Genomic DNA, 20,514 nt, shown 5'->3' with positions numbered 1-20,514 from the left:
ACCACAAAAGGAGTACAGTGACTGTTTGCGAAAACTTTTCAACCAATTCCAGCTATGTATTGATTCAAAAGGAGACTATTTTGAATAAAAAGAGTGAAATTTTGAAAATAATTCACATCTTATGTTTTTAATGAACACAGTCCTAACAGAACCTGGACACACTCTATTGTAACCCATTATCTCTCACAAGGGTACCAGAACAGTCATTAATATGGTGTTTGTTGGTTTTGAGGTTCTCACATTGTTTACCACGAAGAGTGACGTCTTCTAGGCTGTGATGCTGCATAGTACAGTGAAAGTTTATGAATGTTTTGGAGCAACTTACTACCTCCATCTTCAGGGTCAAGTAGTAAGATAAGCAAGTAACCAGCAAGATGCAGGTCACCTTGTTTACTTGCTTATTCTTGTGCCCTGATGATGGGGGCAGTATGTTCCTTCAAAATGTCACATGATGTCACACCCCACAAGATATTATTGTCACGTGTTTGGGTATGTCACGCGACAAATAACTTCATGTGGGTCTCAGATTTAGTGAATCTTTATTGTGCCTCACTTATACACTTGCAGTGCTATCACCACTTGCAGTGTCACTTGACTTCTGACCCAATACTCCAATGCTTATACTGTCCTACGCCGTGGCTGGATCTCATCTGTCTTCGGCGACGGCTATCCCAATACTAACTCATCTCAAACTCAAAGTCAAAGTCACATTGCGACTGACGGTCAGTCAGTCTGTCTGTCGTGGTGTCGAGCCCCGACTGGGGCTCATGACCAGATTTTTTTTCCCCCTTTATATGAAAGTTACTGTCCTGTTCATTTGGGCAATGGCTCACTGTTAGGATTACAATACCGCTATTGTTACTTCTTATGCAACGGTCTGTTCTAGCATTTCCATGGTAGTAACTCTTCTGGATTCCAAACATGTGACATTATTATTCAATACAGTTCAAGTTTTGCAGGTGTGCACTCAAGCGCTCCTCCCGTGAAGTCTAGCCGAACCACAATGTGTAACTTCACTTCATGGAGGCACTGTCTAGTTAATTCGATGTATTAGCTGTATGCTTTTTATTCTTAGATATGGTTGATGGAAATACAGAGGCAGAAACAAGACAGAACATAGAAAAGAATCATGCAAAAAGCAAGACAGGAGAGCAAAGGAGAGCTGATCTTCTTGCAAGGAAGGAGGTGATGGAGAAAGCCAGAAAAGAACTGCCTTACACATTTCAAGGTAAGAGTATGAGAAATGCAGACATGTAAAATGAGAGTATTTTTTTTTATTATTATTATTGGAGGGGGTGGGTTTCCCCATGCACTGCGACCATTTATTGATCTATTGTGCGTTCCCCTTTAATTATTCTAACTAGTCGCCATGCCCTTCCAGTACTGGTGCTCGTTATCAGCCCCATTCTGCCGGCGAGGTCGGCCCTCTCCAGTAGTGGTCCCCAATACTTCCCCATCTATCGGAGGAATTGGAAACTACTTGGTCGGGAAACTTGCATAATTTTGCTCAGAGGTCTCCTAGAGACATGAGGATCTCTTATGTGCCGTAAATCTACGACAGGACACACGGCTTAAAGTCCCTCCCAGAGGACTTGTTCCCTGAATTTTTTGCCCTTAAAAATTCCATGACCTCCACCAGGTTTGAACTTGTGTACCCTGAGTCATGAGGTGGGAATGTTACCCCTAGACTACGGAGGCCATGGCAGTGAAATGGCAGTGTGAAATACAGTTTCAGGGTCACAGTTCTCGTGGGTGGGTACAAATATGTCTTGAGTTATGTGATATTTGGGTTCTCAGAAATCATGTAACTCTGAATTTTTGCTGGGATAGTACCTAAAATTAAGCCATAATCATTTCCTTCCATGTCTGTTCGAATTCATTGTTCATTAATTGTCATACCATTCAGTACTATTTAGTCTGTGAAGTATTGACAATGTCACAAAATAAACCGCAAAAAGAAAATACACTAATTAGTGTGTTTATTAGTTCCAGATACATATGAAGAGCTTCATGCAGTGCTTTTTGTACAGAGTCCAGGTCACCAAGCTGTGATTCTGGAGCGTATGATAAAATGTAATCATCCGAGTCTAGGTGAAGGCTTCAAGGTCAAACTTGCTAATCTTTTTGGCTTTCTGTTGCAACATCTTCAGGATACAGCAGTATCTACAGAGGTATATTGTGACTGGTCACTTTATTGTTGAAGGTTTTGATTGATTGATTACTGAGTTACTTAAGAGTGGTCCTTCAACTTCATGTGTAGTGTTAGATGTAGGTTGGGTGAAAATAATGAATTAGGATGTACAAATAAATAGTTGTGGCCATTTTTAAAATATCATTCTGGCATTTGGCAGGACCAGGGGGAAGTACAAGCCCTGGGGCTGGGATTAAAACATGAAACTTAACTGAATACAAAGCAGGAATGCCAGCCACTTAAGTGCAGCTCTTGGCTCAGGGAATAGATCTCCTTGGAATTTGGCAGCCACTGTTAATGTAAAAATATTTTGTTTGCAGAATGAAGAGGACTGCAATTGTTTCCTTGTGCTGGACTGCATAGTGCCACATCTGTATGACTTGACACATGTTACACCCCTCAGTGTGGGTCATTGTATGGTGGAGGTTCTTAAGGAGAAGCAGCAGGACTTCAGAAGCCATTGCAGTTCTTTCCCTGGACTTGATACAGTAAGTTTTAGAGAACTAGATCATGAAGAAGCCAATGTATACTTACAAATTTTCAGAACAGAAGAACAGTTACGGTGCCATAGATTTAATTAAATAGTTCCATCCATGACATGTTACATCTTTTGCCATATGTCATTTCTTTTTCTGTCCTTAACAGTAGGGGATTAAAATATAGTGATCTCCATAAATTGACCCTGCACCTTTATCTTCTGGACATATCCTGAAAAGTAACTTTACATTTACTGACATTGACGTCAGAACTATGTGTACTGGAAAACCTGTTTGTTGGTTCTGTGAGGAACTTGAAGACTGAATAGATTAAAACATTAAACCAAGGAAATTTAATAAGAGTTTGTAACTGAATTATGTAATTTGACTCTTATGTGTTTGTCGTTTGTATTACTTCTCATCCTTATCTGAAAGTTCATTCTTCATCCCAATTGTTTCAGCTGGTGTTCCTGAAGTTGATCTCTCACCTGTTTCCTACGTCAGATTTCCGACATCCTGTGGTAACGCCTGCCTGTGTCTTCATGTGTCAGATGTTGTGTCAGTGTAAAGTCAAGACAGCTAGGGATGTAGCAAGGGGCTTGTTTCTTGTGACACTCATACTGGAAGTAAGTACACAGCATGTGTCAACAGGTACATTATTTAGTGATACTGTTTCAGTGGCAGAGGTTGTATACCATCAAATAAGATGACAAGATTATCATGAATTTGAAATTGTAAGGAGATCGTCCTGAATTTTTTAAGGTAGTGTCCTGACATTGACCTAATGAGAAGACTGTTTTCTTGAAACTCTAAAAGCGGTTTGTTAGTGGATAAGAAACCTTCAGATATGTTAGCCTTCTCACATTTTCCCATTTTGTGCCTCAGTCTATACTATTTCTCTATTTGCAATGCTGTTATTTACTTGGGTAAGCCATTCAAGTCTGGGTGTCCTCTTTATTCTGGCATAATTTTCAGTAAGCAGATGAAAAGCCACTAAATATGATTTCTACACAACATTTTTTCTTCTTCTGTCTCAGTCTGTACTTAAACTTTTAGTGCCACCTCTCATTTGGATATGCCAGATGTTTCTGTTTCCACCTCTTCTGCCATTCTAACCTGGTTACCAAAACTTTTTTTCATCGCCTATTTCCATCAACCACCTGGTTGCTCAAACATATTCATTGCCTCCTTTCAGGATCGCCTTTTCACTGATGACATTATTGCTTCCCTTTGGATTGCGTCACATTCCTCTGTTCCAAACAATCACAGATTCACTTCCTAATCACTGCCCATTGCAAAATATATATATGAGCTTCTAAAATCCCCCAGAAACATTAACCTTATGGCAGCTGAAATGTTGGAAAACCTTCAGCATTGTATGTGGCATTTTCCTGAAAATCAGTGTCATACAGCTTGTCATTTCACATGTAGGCCAGTGGATGAAAATATTTCAGATATCTGTTCCAACATTTTTTTCATTTTGTGTCGACCTGTACACTTCCTGCTTTTGTCATTCTGTCAATAAGCTAACTTGACATAGGTTGTCATTTGTCTATTCATCCTTTACTTGTATTTCTAGAGCTCTTCTGGGAACACAGTGCTTTTACACCTGACCTGTGGGTTGTCCATGAGGAGAAATATGGAAATAAATATGAGGACAGTCGTTGCCGTTGTATTGTGGGTGGGTGGGAAGGTGACACGCTGTAACTATGGCCTGTTGTAAGCCATGTGTGTCCTACAGTCCTTGTCTCAGTTAATGGAATTGGCCACATCCACTACACATTTTCTTGAGAGTGGCCAGGTACGAGATTTTGACAGTAATTATACTTGTATCCAGTTGTGTAACATGTCCAAACAACTGTAATATTTTCATCTCTAACATTTTTAAATATGTGAAAAGTACCAGTATTCTCTTACAGTGAAGCTATACCAGGTTTGGCTTAAATGTGGTGGGTTTTAGTTTCCTTTCAAACATTGTATTACTGAATATTTATTATGATTTCAGTACACAGTTCTTTCCAAAAGGTTTTCTCCTGCAGCCATTAATTTCCTTCATGGTGTGCTTTACATGGGAGTGCCCAAAACATGTGCCAGGCTGGTCTCTGTTGTGTATCCAGTGCACATAACGGGCAGGGCAAGAAATCTGCTTGTTCTCTCTGAACCTTCCACAGTTAGGTACTGAATTTTTCACATTTTTACTGTTTAAGTAAATTGTAAAGTTGCCCCTATGCATGAGCATCATATCATGGAAGTATACAGGGAAGATCCGAGGTAGAACTTCATGCATTCTAGACCTCTGCACTAGATGAAAGTGAGTGACCAGCTGGACACTTTGGCTGCTTTATCCTAGAGGAAGAAGTCCCACAATACACATTGGATAGAAGTCTGGGAGTATCCCAGAGTGGGTCTGAATGTGGTGGCAAACAGACAAGTCTCTCTTTGTCTGAGGAATCGAACCTGTAATCTATCACTTTATTGATTTAGCCTTTGTGGTTTAGTTAAATTTTCAATAAACATAATTAAATGTATTCCACAACACACATTGTCTACCATGTCATAAAATGAATAAAATTTCACAAGTGTTTAAGTAGTAATACTCTCATTGTTTCTAATGATGTGGTCCAGTAAACATGACTATTATGGACATTTTTCATAGTCTTAAATTTTTTTCAGACAGAATATTTTTAAAATTATCTGTTTCTCACATCAGGCACAAGGGAAGAAAGTTTTGTACTCAGTTGAGCCCATTAGAAATAGCATTGAACCACTGGTCCACAGTCCGGTAATGGAAATAAGATCTTTTTTATGGTTCCAGCTAAGGATGAACCTTCCCTTCCTCTCTCCTTGTGGATTGAAATGGATTTAGTGTTTGAAAACACTGAAGATGGTGGACAGTGTCCAAAATAATAATCATATTTCAGATTCCCATTGCTCCTTTGTGTTTCTATAGCCAGCTGTGTTTTATTTTTTTTTCTTACACAACAGAATAATCCAAACAGTGAACATTCACAAATTAGTTAAACCAAGTCATTAAAAATAATACTAATTTTTTAACCAAATGTGTTTACAAGTATACACTCTGAAATGACTAACTACAGGCTGAACATTTGGGGGTTCAAATCCCAAAAGGGTATTAGAATTTTTCTATCCACCACAGAGTCCAAAATGGCTCTTGGATCATCAGCCCCCTATCTTGTATATATTGGATATTCTTTCTCCAAGGTTAAGGTGGCTAGAAAGTGAAGTTGCCTAGTTATAACTTGTCTCTTTCAGGTAGATCTCTTTTGTGCAAATTGTAAGGGTAAGGTACTGCTTGATGGGGGTGTAGGAGTAGGTTGCCTTGCTCCATATTTGTTGGATCAGTCATTCAAGTTGGATACTAAAACTGGTGCACTCCTTAATGACTAAATTGTGAATGAAAGCCAACAAGATCAGAGGTCTAGCTGTAACATACAGCTTATATCAAATGTGTATACCTGCAAATATTCTTTGAGCCCCTTGCATGGACCTTACTTATTAGTGGAACTTTACATTTAACTTTACATGTTTAAAATCTGAATAGAATTAAGAAAACATTAATGTTCCTATATACTTTGTTAGATGAAGATAAATGTATGTGCATGATTCTGAAAGAGTTATAATTAGTAGTGTTACAAACCGTGGAACCTTTGGAAAAAAATAGCTTTCATTTAAACCATGCTGTTTCAGTGATAATGCAGCTCAGCTGATGAATATAGATGATCTACGAAAGACAGTTCCCACAGACGATAGATTTAAATTACGTGCCTTACACACAGCCGTGAAACTCTTAATAGAGTTCTGTTGCCATTTAGAAAACATGGCTGCAAGTTATGAAATTCTGAAGCCTCTTCTCAGTACACTGAAGCAGCTTGATATGGGAAAATATCCACTTTACCTCCAAAAAGACATGAAAAGTGCCATGTCAAAAATAGAGGAAATGAGGCAAAAGAAACTGCAATTCTTGGTCATGGAAAAGAAGAAACCCAAAGCCCTGCGATTGTATGAACCAAGAATCGAACAAGTGTAAGTACTGAAGCTATGGGGGGGGCTCTGAAGTTACTTATTGTAAACTGTTTTTATTATGTGAATCAGGAGAATCACACTTACTCCTTTTCCACCTCCTTTCTTCTCTCCATCCTCACATGATTCTTCATTCTCCCCTGTCACCTTTCTGTCCTTGTCTTGCTTCCTTCTTGTACTTTTATCACATTCTCTCCATAGTTGACCCAGTCACAGTGCTTCTTGCTTTCTCACTTCCCTTAACCACTAAACAATTCAAAAGATTTCCAGGTTCTCATACCAGTGAGAATCCTGTAGGGTCTTCTGGGTTGTGACACTTTGTAGTCTGGTAGGTGGATAGCCACTCAACCATGCAGAAGACTGCTTGACCTGACTGTAAGTTCTCCACAAGGACTGACCAGGAGCCGCACTCTTCGAAGAGGAATGACATCATGGACTGAACCATAAAAATAAAGGCTAATGGGCAGCTGCATTGGACTGGCAAAGCAGACAAACAATTACTTTTAAGATAAGAGATTAAATATCTTTCAGATAGGCCATAAAATGTGATCTTTGTTGTATGACTGTTTTTAAATCCTTGGTTCATCTTAGAAAATACTTATTTCTTACATAAAAACCGTTTCCATACCACACTATATCCTGAAAATTGACATACTAGATTTTTATACTTCTGAGATATGGTTTCTTATTGTAAGGGAAGTACATTAACGCTTTAAAGTCCAGTAGTTATTATATGAATCACATGCTTTAAAATACTAAAACTTTGTATTCTGCCCACAGGGTGTTTTTGTATGTTTTGTAAGGTTTTTGCAATGAACGGTGTTTGATCCTTAAACAGCCTTGACCAGTTGTGCTTTGTAGTTGAGGAATGATGTGTCCCTTGTGAGGTACGAGCTGAATTTTTATATAATATTCAGAATAAATCCAGTCTTTAAGGGGTTAATTATAGTCTAGAGAAGAAATATACTGAAGTAAGAGAGATTAAGTGAATCACAAATGAAGGAAAGTGTACAACAGTGGACTTGATACATACAGGTCATGTAGAATTATTACTGTAACCAGATCAAGGAGGTTCACTGGGGTGAATGTGTAAATTGTATAAATGAAAGAGGAAATACATGCAGAAATTTGTATGAAAACTATGGAAAGCAGTTACTTGGAAAATTGAGGAGGAGGTGGGATGATAATGTTGAAATGGATGGTTTAGTTTTATGTAAGATGAGGATTTTTCAGGATATTAGCACTCTTGAATCTGCAGATTCTGCTGCTGCTATTTGCTGTTAGTTTCGTGCCTATTAACTCAGTTTTCACAGACATCACTTAATCCTCCTTCAAGTGAGATATTTGTCTTTTGATCACTGTATACATCTTTCTTTGTTCTGTAGATTTGATGGGAGGAAAAGGCAACCCATGGGAAAGGTGAGACAGGAACGTGAAAAGTTGCTTCACAAATATAAGCGTGAAATGAAGGGGGCAATTCGTGAGATTCGCCGAGACAGGTCTTTCCTTGCAAAGCTCAAGCTTAAACACACCTTGCAAAAGTGAGTAAAATAATAGTCATTATTGATGTTTGAGGTTATCACATCAGTGATTATTAGAAGCTTCTGGCATCTGATGCTGTGTAATCTGGTAGATGCCTACATTTTGAAACACTCCTGCCTCCATCTTCAGGGTAAAAGATAATTTTCCTTTTGGGATGTGATTTTATTTACTGTGGTAGTTAAGTAGAAAAACCTCTTCTGCCTTGAAGACGGAAGTAGCAGGTTCCCCCAAACTATATGGCATCACATCCCAGAAGACTGGATTCTTAATATTTATTTTTATGTGGGCCATATTTATATGTTCACAATGACAGGAGCTGTGGAGCTCTTGTGAGAAAAGTTACATACTTTATAAATTGTTAAATAGGCATCAGTCACAATGACTCAACATATTTTATGGATATAACATTATTAATAATTATAAATCAGTATTATTTTTAATATATAAATATTGAAATTATTGCAATCTAACATGTGATTTAGTCCATGTTTATTTATTGTGGTTATAGCAGTAATAGTCTCTAAGAGATACATATTTTTATAATACACTGACATACCCATAACCATATTAAGCCTGAAGGCTATATTTTTTCTAGAGTTTATTTTCTGTAAATGTGTCCCATGTTTACAAATTGTAGGACATGACCATTAGCTCTTCATATTTCTTAGTTTCAGTGATATGGAACGTAAACAAAAAGTGAAAGAGATATTTGGCTCAGCAGCAATGCAACAGGGAGAACTTAGGAAGTTGAAGAGGAAAAAACTCTGATATATGTGTAATTGTTTGTAGATATTGATAAATACATTTAATTCTTTAAGTGTTCACATTAAAAAATATGAAGGTTTTAAATGTCCATGTTTTACTGCCAACTTATATAATCTTATACCTATATAAGTAACAGTTTATTAGAAAAGGTTAATTAATTCCATCCAGTGTGACTGCGGAAGTGTTTTTCTCTCTCTTTGATATTTTAACCTTAACATGTTTCGGTCTTATAGACCATCTTCAAAAGGATATCAGTATAAGACCGAAACATGTTAAGGAGGAAAAAAAATTCATCAGTCACACTGGATGGAATTAATTAAGCTTTTGTAACATTGTTAGTGTGACGTTCCAAGATGAAACATTTAAAATGTAACAGTTTATAATCACTGCCCCCATTGTCACAGCTGGTCATTTCAAAATAATCCTATTCCAACCTTCATGCCATGAAAACTTTCCACAGAATTTGACTAAGTGTAAAGAATTCAGAAAATGTAAGCTGTATCATTTACAAAGCATACCAAACACTCAGTATATCATAAATAGCATTAAAAAAAGAGCAATATTTGCTTCACAACCTTACACCCATAACAGTTTTTTTTAAGGACTTAATGTTTGACATCATTGTGCACAACACCGTTAATTGGTGTGATTAGGTTAGGTTTGCACATTACACAACTGCAGATCACCATGCTTACTGGACCAGCAATTGGTGGGAATGAACAATGTTAGGTTAGCTCTGGGGCGTGCATCCACTTACTCCTGCCGGAAGTTTTGTCAGGTAACATTAGTTTATGTGTGGCTGGGTTATATTACATTACACCGACACATCGCACTACTTCACATCCATCAGAGCATGGAATTGCCCCCTATAATTTCGAATGCTTTGCTTACCATTGATACAAAATGTATTTCCAGATTTTAAGACATTTTCGCACATTCGGAATACCTACAAAGGTTTTTAACTCCAGAAATGTTAGATTTTCCGAAGTTCATAAATTTAACCAGACGGGATAATTTATTTTTCAGATGCGAAAACTCCAAATTTTCTTTAATAATTGTTAGATAAAATACACCTCGGAATATTTTAAAGTATGCGAATTATTTTAATATTCGACGCCTTAAATTCCTTTATTTTGAAAGAATTACTTTTTTTGATCCGAAATTCTGGTATCTTCAACAATTTGCTGTCTAAGCACAGCGCCAGGTTCAAGTCCTTGAGAGGGATGGAATCGCTTCAGGTCTTCATAACCTCAAACACAAAATAGATTCTCGCGATGAGCTTTACGCGGCCAGTAGCTTTATCCACTGGATAGCGAAAATTATTTTTAAATGTGGTTAAAATAAGCAGTTAGAACAAATCCAGATGATCCAGACCTCAGGTTCGTGCCACATCAAGTGCATGTCGCTGCCAGCGACAATTCGCACGTTCCGAATCGATCTCTCACCGCTCGTCCATGGCCATTTAATGGGCATGAATTGTTGAGGTTATCGTACGCGTGTTGTCTTCGTAATCGTCATTGCCATACCGTTACAGATTCGTGAAAAATGAAATAGTGGAACTGCTCTTGTGTCTAAAGGTAATAATGTTTGCGATTTTGTTCTTCACAAAGCTTAAGCACGGTGAAGTACGTACACTTTTCGTCGTGACCGATGAGAAAAGAACTTGACATCCGATAGCTTTTTCGACACGAAATTACCTCGGGGAAACAGTTAAACCATATTGGATGTTGTTGTGTTTGTCACTTTAATTACGCAGCGTTTATTAATTGAATATATTTATGCTTTGTTGTGTGTTAAAGTGTAATTAAAATTATTTGCAAAGTTATTTACTTGTATTATTATTCTTTCAGACTAGGAAATTATGGGGTTATGTCGTTTCTTTTTTTTCACCCTCAGATAGAGCTCTTTCGGATTTGTTTCTGATTTGCCTTAATAATGCATATTTGAAATGGCAGATGAAGATATAGAAAACACGACCGAAACAACAAACGGTGGCAGCAATCACGTTGAAGAAGAAGATAAACGATATTGTTGGGTTTGTTTTGCCACTGATGAAGATGATACAACAGTTCCTTGGGTGCAGCCCTGTAATTGTCGAGGAACCACAAAGTGGGTATGTCAGTAAATAAAAACTGTCTTAACATCTTATGTATTCCTGTAATGATCGTTTGATTCTTGGTTCAAGTATAATTTAATAGGACTGGAGAGATATAATGAAGATTTCTGATCCCTTTGCCAGTCGGTCAGATATCACCATTGTGTAATGTGCTGCTACTACAGTTATGTAAACCAAAATCTAAAAGTATTGTTTGAATATTCTTACACAGCATTATGCTTACAGGATGAGTTTAGCAGGGAGGCAAGAAAGCTGTCATTTTGCCTGATCTTTTTAGGTACATCAAGCTTGCATTCAGCGTTGGGTGGATGAAAAACAGAAAGGAAACCCATCAGGGAAAGTGTCATGCCCACAGTGTAACACGCAGTATATCATTGTGTTCCCTCATATGGGTAAGTCTTAGTTAGGAACACAGCCATTGCACGCACTGTACTCACAAGTATAGGTTTAAGAAATCATTAAACTTTGCAGACTTTATAATGCATCCAAAGTTTAACTGTTTCCTTCTAGAGAGAGAATATTGCAACATGGTGACAGTTTTCTTTTGTGCATACATGTGTGACATTTAGTATTAACAAACTTAACTCAGGGCCACAAGCCATAATGCAAAGCAAAATTAAATTATATGGTAAGTTAAACTAACCTTACTTAACCAGCCACTGAATTTGGTGAAAATCAAAAGCATGTCCAATTATTATGGGGAAAAAAAAGTTTTATTAACTTTGTTACTGCAAAACAAATGTTTCTTGCCAAAAATAAAGTACATATATTCTTGTGTGTGCGTGCGCGCGCGTGCACACAAGTAAATTCAGTAAAGTGATCTCTCACAATTGGTNTAACTTTGTTACTGCAAAACAAATGTTTCTTGCCAAAAATAAAGTAAATATATCCTTGTGTGTGTGTGTGTGTGCGTGCGTGCATGCGCGCATGCACACAAGTAAATTCAGTAAAGTGATCTCTCACAATTGGCTCATTTAAGATGGAAATGGATTTCCCATCTGTCTCACATTGACATGGCTGACTGCCTGTGAAGACTTGATTAGAATATGCAGTCACTCCAGACTGTGAACACACTTTTTATTCCCATTCTATTCATTAAGTGTAATTGTTTCCCATAGTTTTACGTACATGAATTTGCAAGTGTTCAGTTACACCCTGATGTTTGATGCAAAAACTACGCCAGGGGTATCAGAAAATATAAATGTTTAATTCCAGAAGTATTTCAATTGGAAAAGCAATCAGTTGATATAAAAATTGAAAAGGAGATAAAACTTGAGTGGCATTTGATGTGCAGCTGTGGAGTGCTAGTACTGAATGATCAGTGATTATTGAAAGTGTCAGCTGTGTTTGTGTCATCTAACACATAAGCATTTGTGTTTGATTTAGGGCCGGTGATTGTCATGTTGGATGCTGTGGACAATGTAATATATAAGGTGTGTCCATTTGTTGCTGCTGGTATTGTTGTCGGATCCATATACTGGACTGCTGTCACTTATGGTGCTGTTACTGTGATGCAGGTGCATATTGAAATTCAGTAGCAATCTCAGCTTTGCCTTGTATGTGTGATGAATCATGCACAATTTATTGCAGTATAACAGCATACTCAAATATAATATTTGCATTCATGCTTGAAACTTCATCTTGTAGTGCCAAGATTAAGAATGTGCGGAGGTATACCTCCACCCAACATGTCTTTAGCATGTGCTTAAATAAGCACAGAAACTGCTAACACTTTTATTGTACATATCAATGTATTGCAAGAGTATAATTCCATAACCCAGACATCTGTAATGGAGAGGTACACTGCAATAGAACTTTTAGACAGAAACAAACATGTTTCACATATATCATATTAAAAGTACCAAGTACAGTAATTGAAACAGCTTTTGTTCAATGTTTTGAATGCAGGTTGTTGGCCACAAGGAAGGTTTGTCAGTGATGGAACAAGCAGACCCATTAGTTCTTCTGGTTGGATTACCCACAATCCCCATTATGTTAATTCTTGGTAAAATGGTTCGCTGGGAAGATAGTGTTCTTGCATTTTTAAGACGCAACTCGAAGAAAGTGCCATTCCTCAAATATCTATTCCCATCATGTGGGTAAGTGGATTACATGTATTTATAGGAGTACTCTTTGGTCAGGCTGTCACAGTTCAGGTGATGCCAGTCTCTGCCAACAGGGATACTCAGATTCAATCTCAGGAATTTGATATATATGTAATAATGTTGGGGCAGGTTTTTCTCTTTGTCACCCAAATTTGTCAGTTTTCCTGCAAGTCATAATTTATCCATTCTTGATGTGCATCTCTTATCTTCATCACCGACATAAGGGCTCATTTCTGTAGATCTGTATGAGACTGTAGTAGCATCTAACCACAGATTCTTTTGTGTGAGGCTCTCACTTGTACATATAATCAGAATTGAGATGTTGGATTTGAGGTTCTCATGGCAGAAGCTGTGAAGCATTCTGTCTTCTGGGATATAACACTTTACAGTTGAGTGAGAGCCAGTAAATGTTTCAGAGGAACATATAATCTCCATCACCAAGATGCAAGTAAGAAACCAGCATGAAGTATGCAGAAAACAAATGAAGGCACTGTTTCATCTGAAATGTCAGTTGACTTTCACTGGACTATATGTCATTATATCCCAAAAGAGAACTTTTCAGAATTGTGGTGGTTTTATTTTCTCCGTGATGTAAAATCGTGTTGATATTTCAACAGTGAATTGTTAAAGGCAAACTTTGCCAAATATGTATTGATATATATCAATCCTAAATAACATAAGGTCTGGAAAGACAGCTATGTTTATACTAAGAGATTAAACTTGGTGGAATCAGAGTATATGCCATTGGTGCTATTATTGAGAGGAAATGTTTTTGCCAAAGGTGGACACGGTCATGCCAACTCAAACACATCTTTTGCTTTTGTCATTTTCTTCTCCTATTGTTAACTGCTTGGTAACATACACAGTGACAAGGGCGGCTGCACACCAGCTGCGTCAAGACAAGCATCAAGACATGAGACAAAAGACGCAGTCTTGCTTCACTTGCAATTCATCAGCATCATGACTAAGACCGGTGTGCAGCGGTTTTCACAATCTCATTCGTTTCAACTGTGCTCCTATCTTTGCGTCATGTTGCAGACGCCGTGTCTTGACTGTTACATGTCTTAACGCATGCCGGTGTGCGGCCTACCTAAGAGGAAGCCTTGGCCTTTGATGTATCAGGATACACCGTATGTACTGTAGATGTTATATAATTGCAGAGAGGAGCGAAGAACCAGTATGGATTTGCCACCTCTGTCAGATCCTGTTTCAGCTACCCGAATTTTATGCAGTGCGCTTCTGTTACCTACAGTGGCAACTTTGTGTGGCAAGTTATTCTTTGATTCTGTACCTTCCAATCTCCAGAGAACAGTACTTGTAAGTCCACACTTATTTATATACTCCAATATTTATTTCACATATTCAGTCATCTGTATATCTTAATTATAAATATTTAGGAGGAAAGATGTCATTCATGTTCATGTTGTGACAGTGCTGTAAATGTATAATAAAGAAGTGGTTCGAATGTCAGTCAAGTTACTGGCCATCTTGTGTGATGTTTGTGATTATTTTCCAATTTCTCCTGATACATTATGCATGTAAATCACTGCTTTCCAAATCTTTATCTAATTACTTTGTATTCTTCTGTCGTGTTTGTAACCTCTGCAGTTTAGATAGCAGCATTAAATAACCTGTGAATCAGTAGATGAAAGTAGAAACTGAATATAAGAAAAATTATCCCATTCAACAGATACTATCTGTATTGTACAGTTATTGGTTAGTACCATGTATGAATAAATGAATTCATAGTACCATGTGAGTTTACTACCAATGCTTATATATTCATATTGTCAGACTGTTCTCAGAGACATCATACTTCACGTTTATAGTCACACTGTACTCAAACAGAGACCTGGTGATGGAGGAGTAAGGTGCAGACCTTCCCTGTGGAAGGTCTTTGGTTCAAGAGTGGCTGGATACAGTGTGGTTTTTGCCACATATTTTCCACTTCCTTGACCTCTGAAAAAAGTCAAAACTTTGTGAATGTATGTCATCCCCCAAACATTAAGTTGCAGGCCATTTCTGTTGGCTATTACCCTACCCCATGTGTGCTTCCATCTGAAAGTGGACTCCTGTCTTCACCCTATTCAGAAGCATAGACTGCAAGACTCCAACTTTGTACTCATTTGCCATTGTAAGGTCCTTCACCTTATGCATGTTGTCTAATGGGCTTCTTTCATACTCTCAGATGGAGAATCTCATGGAATTGTGTTTTAGTGAAATAATTATGTGTAATTCTTGTGTTTATTAGGGTGGAGTTGCATTCATCACCATCAAAGGGGCTTTGAAAATCTATCACAAACAGCAGCAGTATGTTCGTCAGTGTCAGAGAAGGATTCTTGATTTTACAGACTCAAATGTTGATGCTTTTGTTAATAATGGTGATGGTGTTCAGCCTGGTTCATCTGGCCAGTGATCTTCGCTATTCCGATTTCTGCGACAAACAGTCCTTCCCATATTGTATATGTATACCTTCAAGTGTATTGAAATGGATACATGTATATAATAATCCCTCTTTATTAACAGTTTCTTCTTGTAGTTCTAACAGAAGTTTGCAGGGCAAATAAATCAGTCAGAATATGCCATGGCTTAGAACTCAAAACCCTTGTGTAAATACAGGGTAGGGCGCAGAAACTTCCTTTTTTTGAAGGCGAATAAAAGAAAAATTATTGCTGATAGACAGAATTTATGTTTAGCTAATGAAAGAACATACTTTAAAGTTTTAAATCATGTAGTTTTAAACAAAATATCTTGAAGGTGGTGGCCACCGTTCTCTATGCACTGATGCAACCATTTTCTGAAGTTCCCCTCTGCACACTCCAACATGTGCACCAGAGTTTGGGCTACTTCCTGCCGAATAACATTCTTCAGCTGAAGCAGGTTTGTGGGGCGATGTTTAAAAACCTCTGCCTTGAAGTATCCCAATAAAAAAAATCACAGGGCGTTAGATCAGGTGAGTATGCTGCCCACGGGATGTCACCTCGAAGCAAGATGAGCAGTCTGGGGAACTTTGCCCTCAAAACTGTCATCGAAGCTCGAGCTGTGTGGGCCATGGCACCATCCTGTTGGAACCAGACATTTCCTAGATGCATTTCTTCAAGAGCTGGTTCGAAAAAGATCTCAAAATCAACTGTCAAACTGCCTCCACATTTTCTGGCGTCTTAACAGTCTGTTGTTGTCCTGATGATTTTTTCACCACACCCCCCGCTTGTCCTAAAGTTCTCTACCCACAAAATGATTTCCGGTCGGGAACCGGACCTCTGGGCTTAATTCCAAAGTGAGTACGGAACGCACGCTGCACCGCCACGTAGGAATGGTTGTTCAAAAAATAGACTTCGACAGCAAACGCACGCTGCTCACTCGTCCACCTCATGTTTCCTACTGAGGGGTATTAGACAGAAACTTCCACAACTGCTGCGTTCACTGAGCCTATCTCCACTTTTCTGCGAACTCCCTTGCCTTCACAATGCGTCTTCACAAAAAGGAAATTTCTGCACCCCATCCTGTATTATATACATTATTTAATATAATAAACATTCAGGGTTGCAAATGATATGTGTATTTTCATATATAGAGGTAAAGTGGTTTGTGTCCATATGCATACACTTCCATGTTAAGGACTACCATGAGGCCTAGAGTCTGCAGCTTTATTTAAGTGTTAACTTGAAGAACTTGATTACTTTCAACATGATGAATCCTGTAATAAATTTCAGCATAGCTCAAATACTTGTTCAGTTAATTGAAACTTTTGTTAAAATGAAAGAGTGTAACAAATATTGCAAGTTGTATTGACATTTACAGTAAACTGTTTCAGTAGATCCAGTTTTTTTTTTAACTTATGTTTGGTCTTGCCAATTATGATTCCACTTCTTTTCCATCTTTGTCTATCACTGCACTTGAAATTTCCAACAGGTGTGTTCAACTGTCCAAATGTCAGCTTAGAATATCCTTATACATTGTGGCTTTTGAGCTCTGAAATGTGTAACTGTGCCAAGAGAACACCAATGTTTAACATTGCTAATAGTAGTGCCTGCCATTGAATATGATCCTGAGCAAGATCCTTCCTCCACTACCCCCCACCCCCCAAAGCCTCACGGTCTATTTCCATACCAGCTCTTAATGTTTTCCTCCAATATAATAAGTTTCCTTGCTCTAATTTGTAATGCATTTTTTTCCTCATCTCATATACAAGTCCAGCATATTGTAACCTACATTATTTCACTCCTAACAATGTTATGTGACCTATATAAATTACAGGTTACTGATCTAGTATCTGAAGCTGCCCATGTACTGTATTCCACTTGGAATTAAGCATTTGTGGTTTAGCACTAAGACATCCATACTGGAGCAACCCTTAAATAACATCAATAATTTAGGTTCAGTAAGTAGGAAATATGCCGGTCACGGTAGCCGAGCGGTCTAAGGCATGCACTGTCTTCGCTCGCTCATAAGCCGGGATCATGGGTTCGAATTCCACTCAGGGCATGGATGTTTGTGTGCGTTTTTCTGTGTTTGTCTACAGGTAGAGGCCTTGCGACGAGCTGATCACTCGCCCAAGGAGTCCTACCATATGTGTAAGATCTAGAAAAACCGAAGTGAACGGAGAAGTTCATGGAGGTAGGCCTAGGCCCACTGGGGCTGTAGTGGCAAGGAAAAGAAAAAAGTAGGAAATATGAAGATTAATGTGATGTTGTGTAGTGTGATAGCCTCATAGAAGAGGGTAAGTTAATTAATGGACACTGTGTCCTAATACCACATCTGAAGTAGCCAAAGGCAAACAATGGGGTGTGCTGTGGTAAATTCAGCAAGAACGTTAACTGAAACTGATTTAAAAACGCCATAATTAAAGATCGCATTCCCAAGGGGGGTGTAATGGTAGGAGAGGTAAAGTGTCAATGGGAAAATTAAGGTGGGAAATGAAGCAGCAAAGTAAAATGCATTAATACAACCGAATTAAGATAGAAATGAGCAGAGAAACATGAGGTAGAGGGAAGAACGACAAAGAACATGGCCCTTTAAAACGGCCTGTTTTCAAAGTTCAAACATGAATGGAACAAAAAATAAACCAACAGCCAATAGCACAAAGCGAATGTCTATATTCTGGATGCCTGCTGACATAATATTTATATCTAATTTGTAATTTGTTCATCATCTCGTATTTGACATTTGGGTTTTGAGGCATGAAACTGAATGATAAAACTTTGGATCGTAAAGTGAAGTTTTGGGCGATTCAGTTTTAACGCACTTACAGAAATGACAAACCCTCTTTAAATGAAAATCTTATACTTTCCCAACTACAGCAACCTTCTTCGTCGGTCAGAGACCGATAAAACGATAGACACATCTTTTTAGTTTGAAAAAATAAATGCATATACAAAAATTGTGTACGCCACATCCATTCGCCGGCTGGGGCCACAGGAGCGCAAGAAATACGTCCGTTACAACGCACGTACTTTATCACGGACGTTCCTGAGGACACCACACACTTGCAGAATGCGGTGCGTAGTTTTTTGTCTGCAATGGAGCCAGAAGCAAGCGTAGCATTCGGCTCTCTTGTTTATTTATATTTAAAAGCGAGGAAGATAAGAAAATGGTGGGTTCATCCCATAAACTCTGTGAGACATCGCGATGGTCACTTCTACACATTGTACACACCCCTACGAGAGGATCCTTCAGAGTTTTTTAATTAATTTACAATGAAAGTGAGCACGGTTGATGAACTTCTGTCTTGCGTTCAAGATCATTTAACATGAGGGCAGCTATAAAACCTGAAGAAATTATGCTATGACTATCAGGTAAGTAAATAATTACACTCAATATGTAGATTGATAATAGAGGTATTTAATGTTCGAATACAAAACCAATGGAAAAAAATCGTTGGTATTTACATTGATAAGGCGAATGCTAGTGAGTTACAACTGAGTCAATGCATTTGACTCTTACTCTTCATAGATGTATTAGTGGTACTAACAATGTGACAACCTTCCATAATGACAAGGCCTTTGTGCTTATTGACATATGCCAGGGGGGCTGGAGTGGAAAGCAACATTAGACAGTAAAGGTTCTGCCACACAGCGCTACGCTATGTTCGCTACGTACGCCGTGTACACTCTGCGACGCAGCTAACATAGGGAACGTAGCGTACGGAAGTCTGTGCCCAGTCACATTGGCAATAAAGGGAGATATTTTTCTGTTCGTATAGCGAACATAGCGTACGTAGCGCTCTGTGTGGCCGAACCTTTAATCACTTGAAGCCTCCGTGTCCGGTGAAAAGTTTAAAAATAATGAAGCAGCCGATGTATTCGATGGTGGTCGCGATGTATAGCCTTGGTAGGGAGGAAGGGTCGGAGGAAATGATCTGGCTTGTTTTAGGTTTTGTAGAAGTTTCATACTTTCCATCCTGAATGTAAATTTCTCATTCGGCGTCAGTGTTTTAACAGTGGGCAAAATAGAGTAGAAAAAAGCTAAATCTTCATCTTCTCGTGGCGTTGCCTTTTTCGTGCTGTGACTTTCCATAAACGTAATGAAACTACGTTCAACATCCGTTAACTTTCTTTTACGCGAAGATGGAAGCTGTTGAGGAGGAACCATTGTTTCATTGGCGGTAGGAGTATGGCAGTCTTCTTCAGTTTCGCGATTATCTCCAACACATTCGGGTGAGTCCGGTTGAGTGTCCATGGTACTACATGTAGGTCTTGGTTCCAAAGATTTCTTTAAAAAGGTTAATTGCTCGCTGTANAAGCAGTTTCCGATTCCTACATTACAGCTATTGAGTCGGTAGATCAACAGCCAGTCAAGTCGTACGAAGAGTTTGTCAAATTATCTGGCGTGTACTGAAAGAAGAATGCTTTCCTAATAGAATTGCGCAAGGTTTTCAAAATACAACATCTTTCCGCAACTGTCTTGGGGCAGTTGACGGCAAGCATATCCGTATAGTTAGACCTGAACGAAGTGGGTCGTTGTACATGAATTACAAACATTATTTTTCCATTGGGTGAATGGCAATAGCCGATGCAAGTTACAGGTTCATTTATGCTGACGTGGGTTCTTTCGGCAAAGACTCAGATTCCACTATATTCAAGAATTCTTCACTTTGGAAACAAGTGGAGCTCGGCCTTCTAAGAATTCCTCCACCTAAACAGCTGCCTGGAAGTAATGAAGCAGTATCATTTGCTTTTGTAGGGGACGAAGCATTTGCATTGTCTATGCATCTATTATGACCCTATCCCTGTACACATTTGCTAGTAGGGAAACGTGTCTTCATCTACAGATTATCGC

The 20,514-nt window shown here is 38.4% G+C and overlaps 2 protein-coding genes across 2 annotated transcripts in view; both read left to right on the top strand.

The window, feature by feature from the left end:
- Positions 1–10,126, top strand: part of LOC111861367 (nucleolar protein 14) — a 24,234-nt gene extending 14,108 nt beyond the window's left edge. Inside the window, exons 8-15 of the mRNA XM_023845872.2 lie at positions 1,076–1,228; positions 1,987–2,171; positions 2,512–2,679; positions 3,129–3,293; positions 4,673–4,842; positions 6,376–6,711; positions 8,094–8,249; positions 8,925–10,126. Of these exons, the coding sequence (XP_023701640.1) occupies positions 1,076–1,228; positions 1,987–2,171; positions 2,512–2,679; positions 3,129–3,293; positions 4,673–4,842; positions 6,376–6,711; positions 8,094–8,249; positions 8,925–9,018 (1,427 nt within the window). The 3' untranslated portion in view covers positions 9,019–10,126. The remainder of the gene's footprint in view (positions 1–1,075; positions 1,229–1,986; positions 2,172–2,511; positions 2,680–3,128; positions 3,294–4,672; positions 4,843–6,375; positions 6,712–8,093; positions 8,250–8,924) is intronic.
- A 384-nt stretch (positions 10,127–10,510) lies between these two features.
- Positions 10,511–15,936, top strand: LOC111861369 (E3 ubiquitin-protein ligase MARCH5). Its single transcript, XM_023845874.2, has 7 exons — positions 10,511–10,594; positions 10,911–11,128; positions 11,409–11,523; positions 12,518–12,648; positions 13,040–13,230; positions 14,397–14,553; positions 15,488–15,936. Exons 2-7 carry the CDS (start codon positions 10,964–10,966, stop codon positions 15,650–15,652), a joined length of 924 nt encoding a protein of 307 aa, XP_023701642.1. The 5' UTR covers positions 10,511–10,594; positions 10,911–10,963; the 3' UTR covers positions 15,653–15,936.
- The last annotated feature ends 4,578 nt before the right edge of the window (positions 15,937–20,514 follow it).

Source organism: Cryptotermes secundus, unplaced genomic scaffold (genome assembly GCF_002891405.2).
Source record: "Cryptotermes secundus unplaced genomic scaffold, Csec_1.0 scaffold289, whole genome shotgun sequence".
Taxonomy (NCBI): domain Eukaryota; kingdom Metazoa; phylum Arthropoda; class Insecta; order Blattodea; family Kalotermitidae; genus Cryptotermes; species Cryptotermes secundus.
The sequence above is the reverse complement of the archived record's forward strand: the minus strand, read 5'-3'. Positions and strand labels throughout refer to the sequence as shown.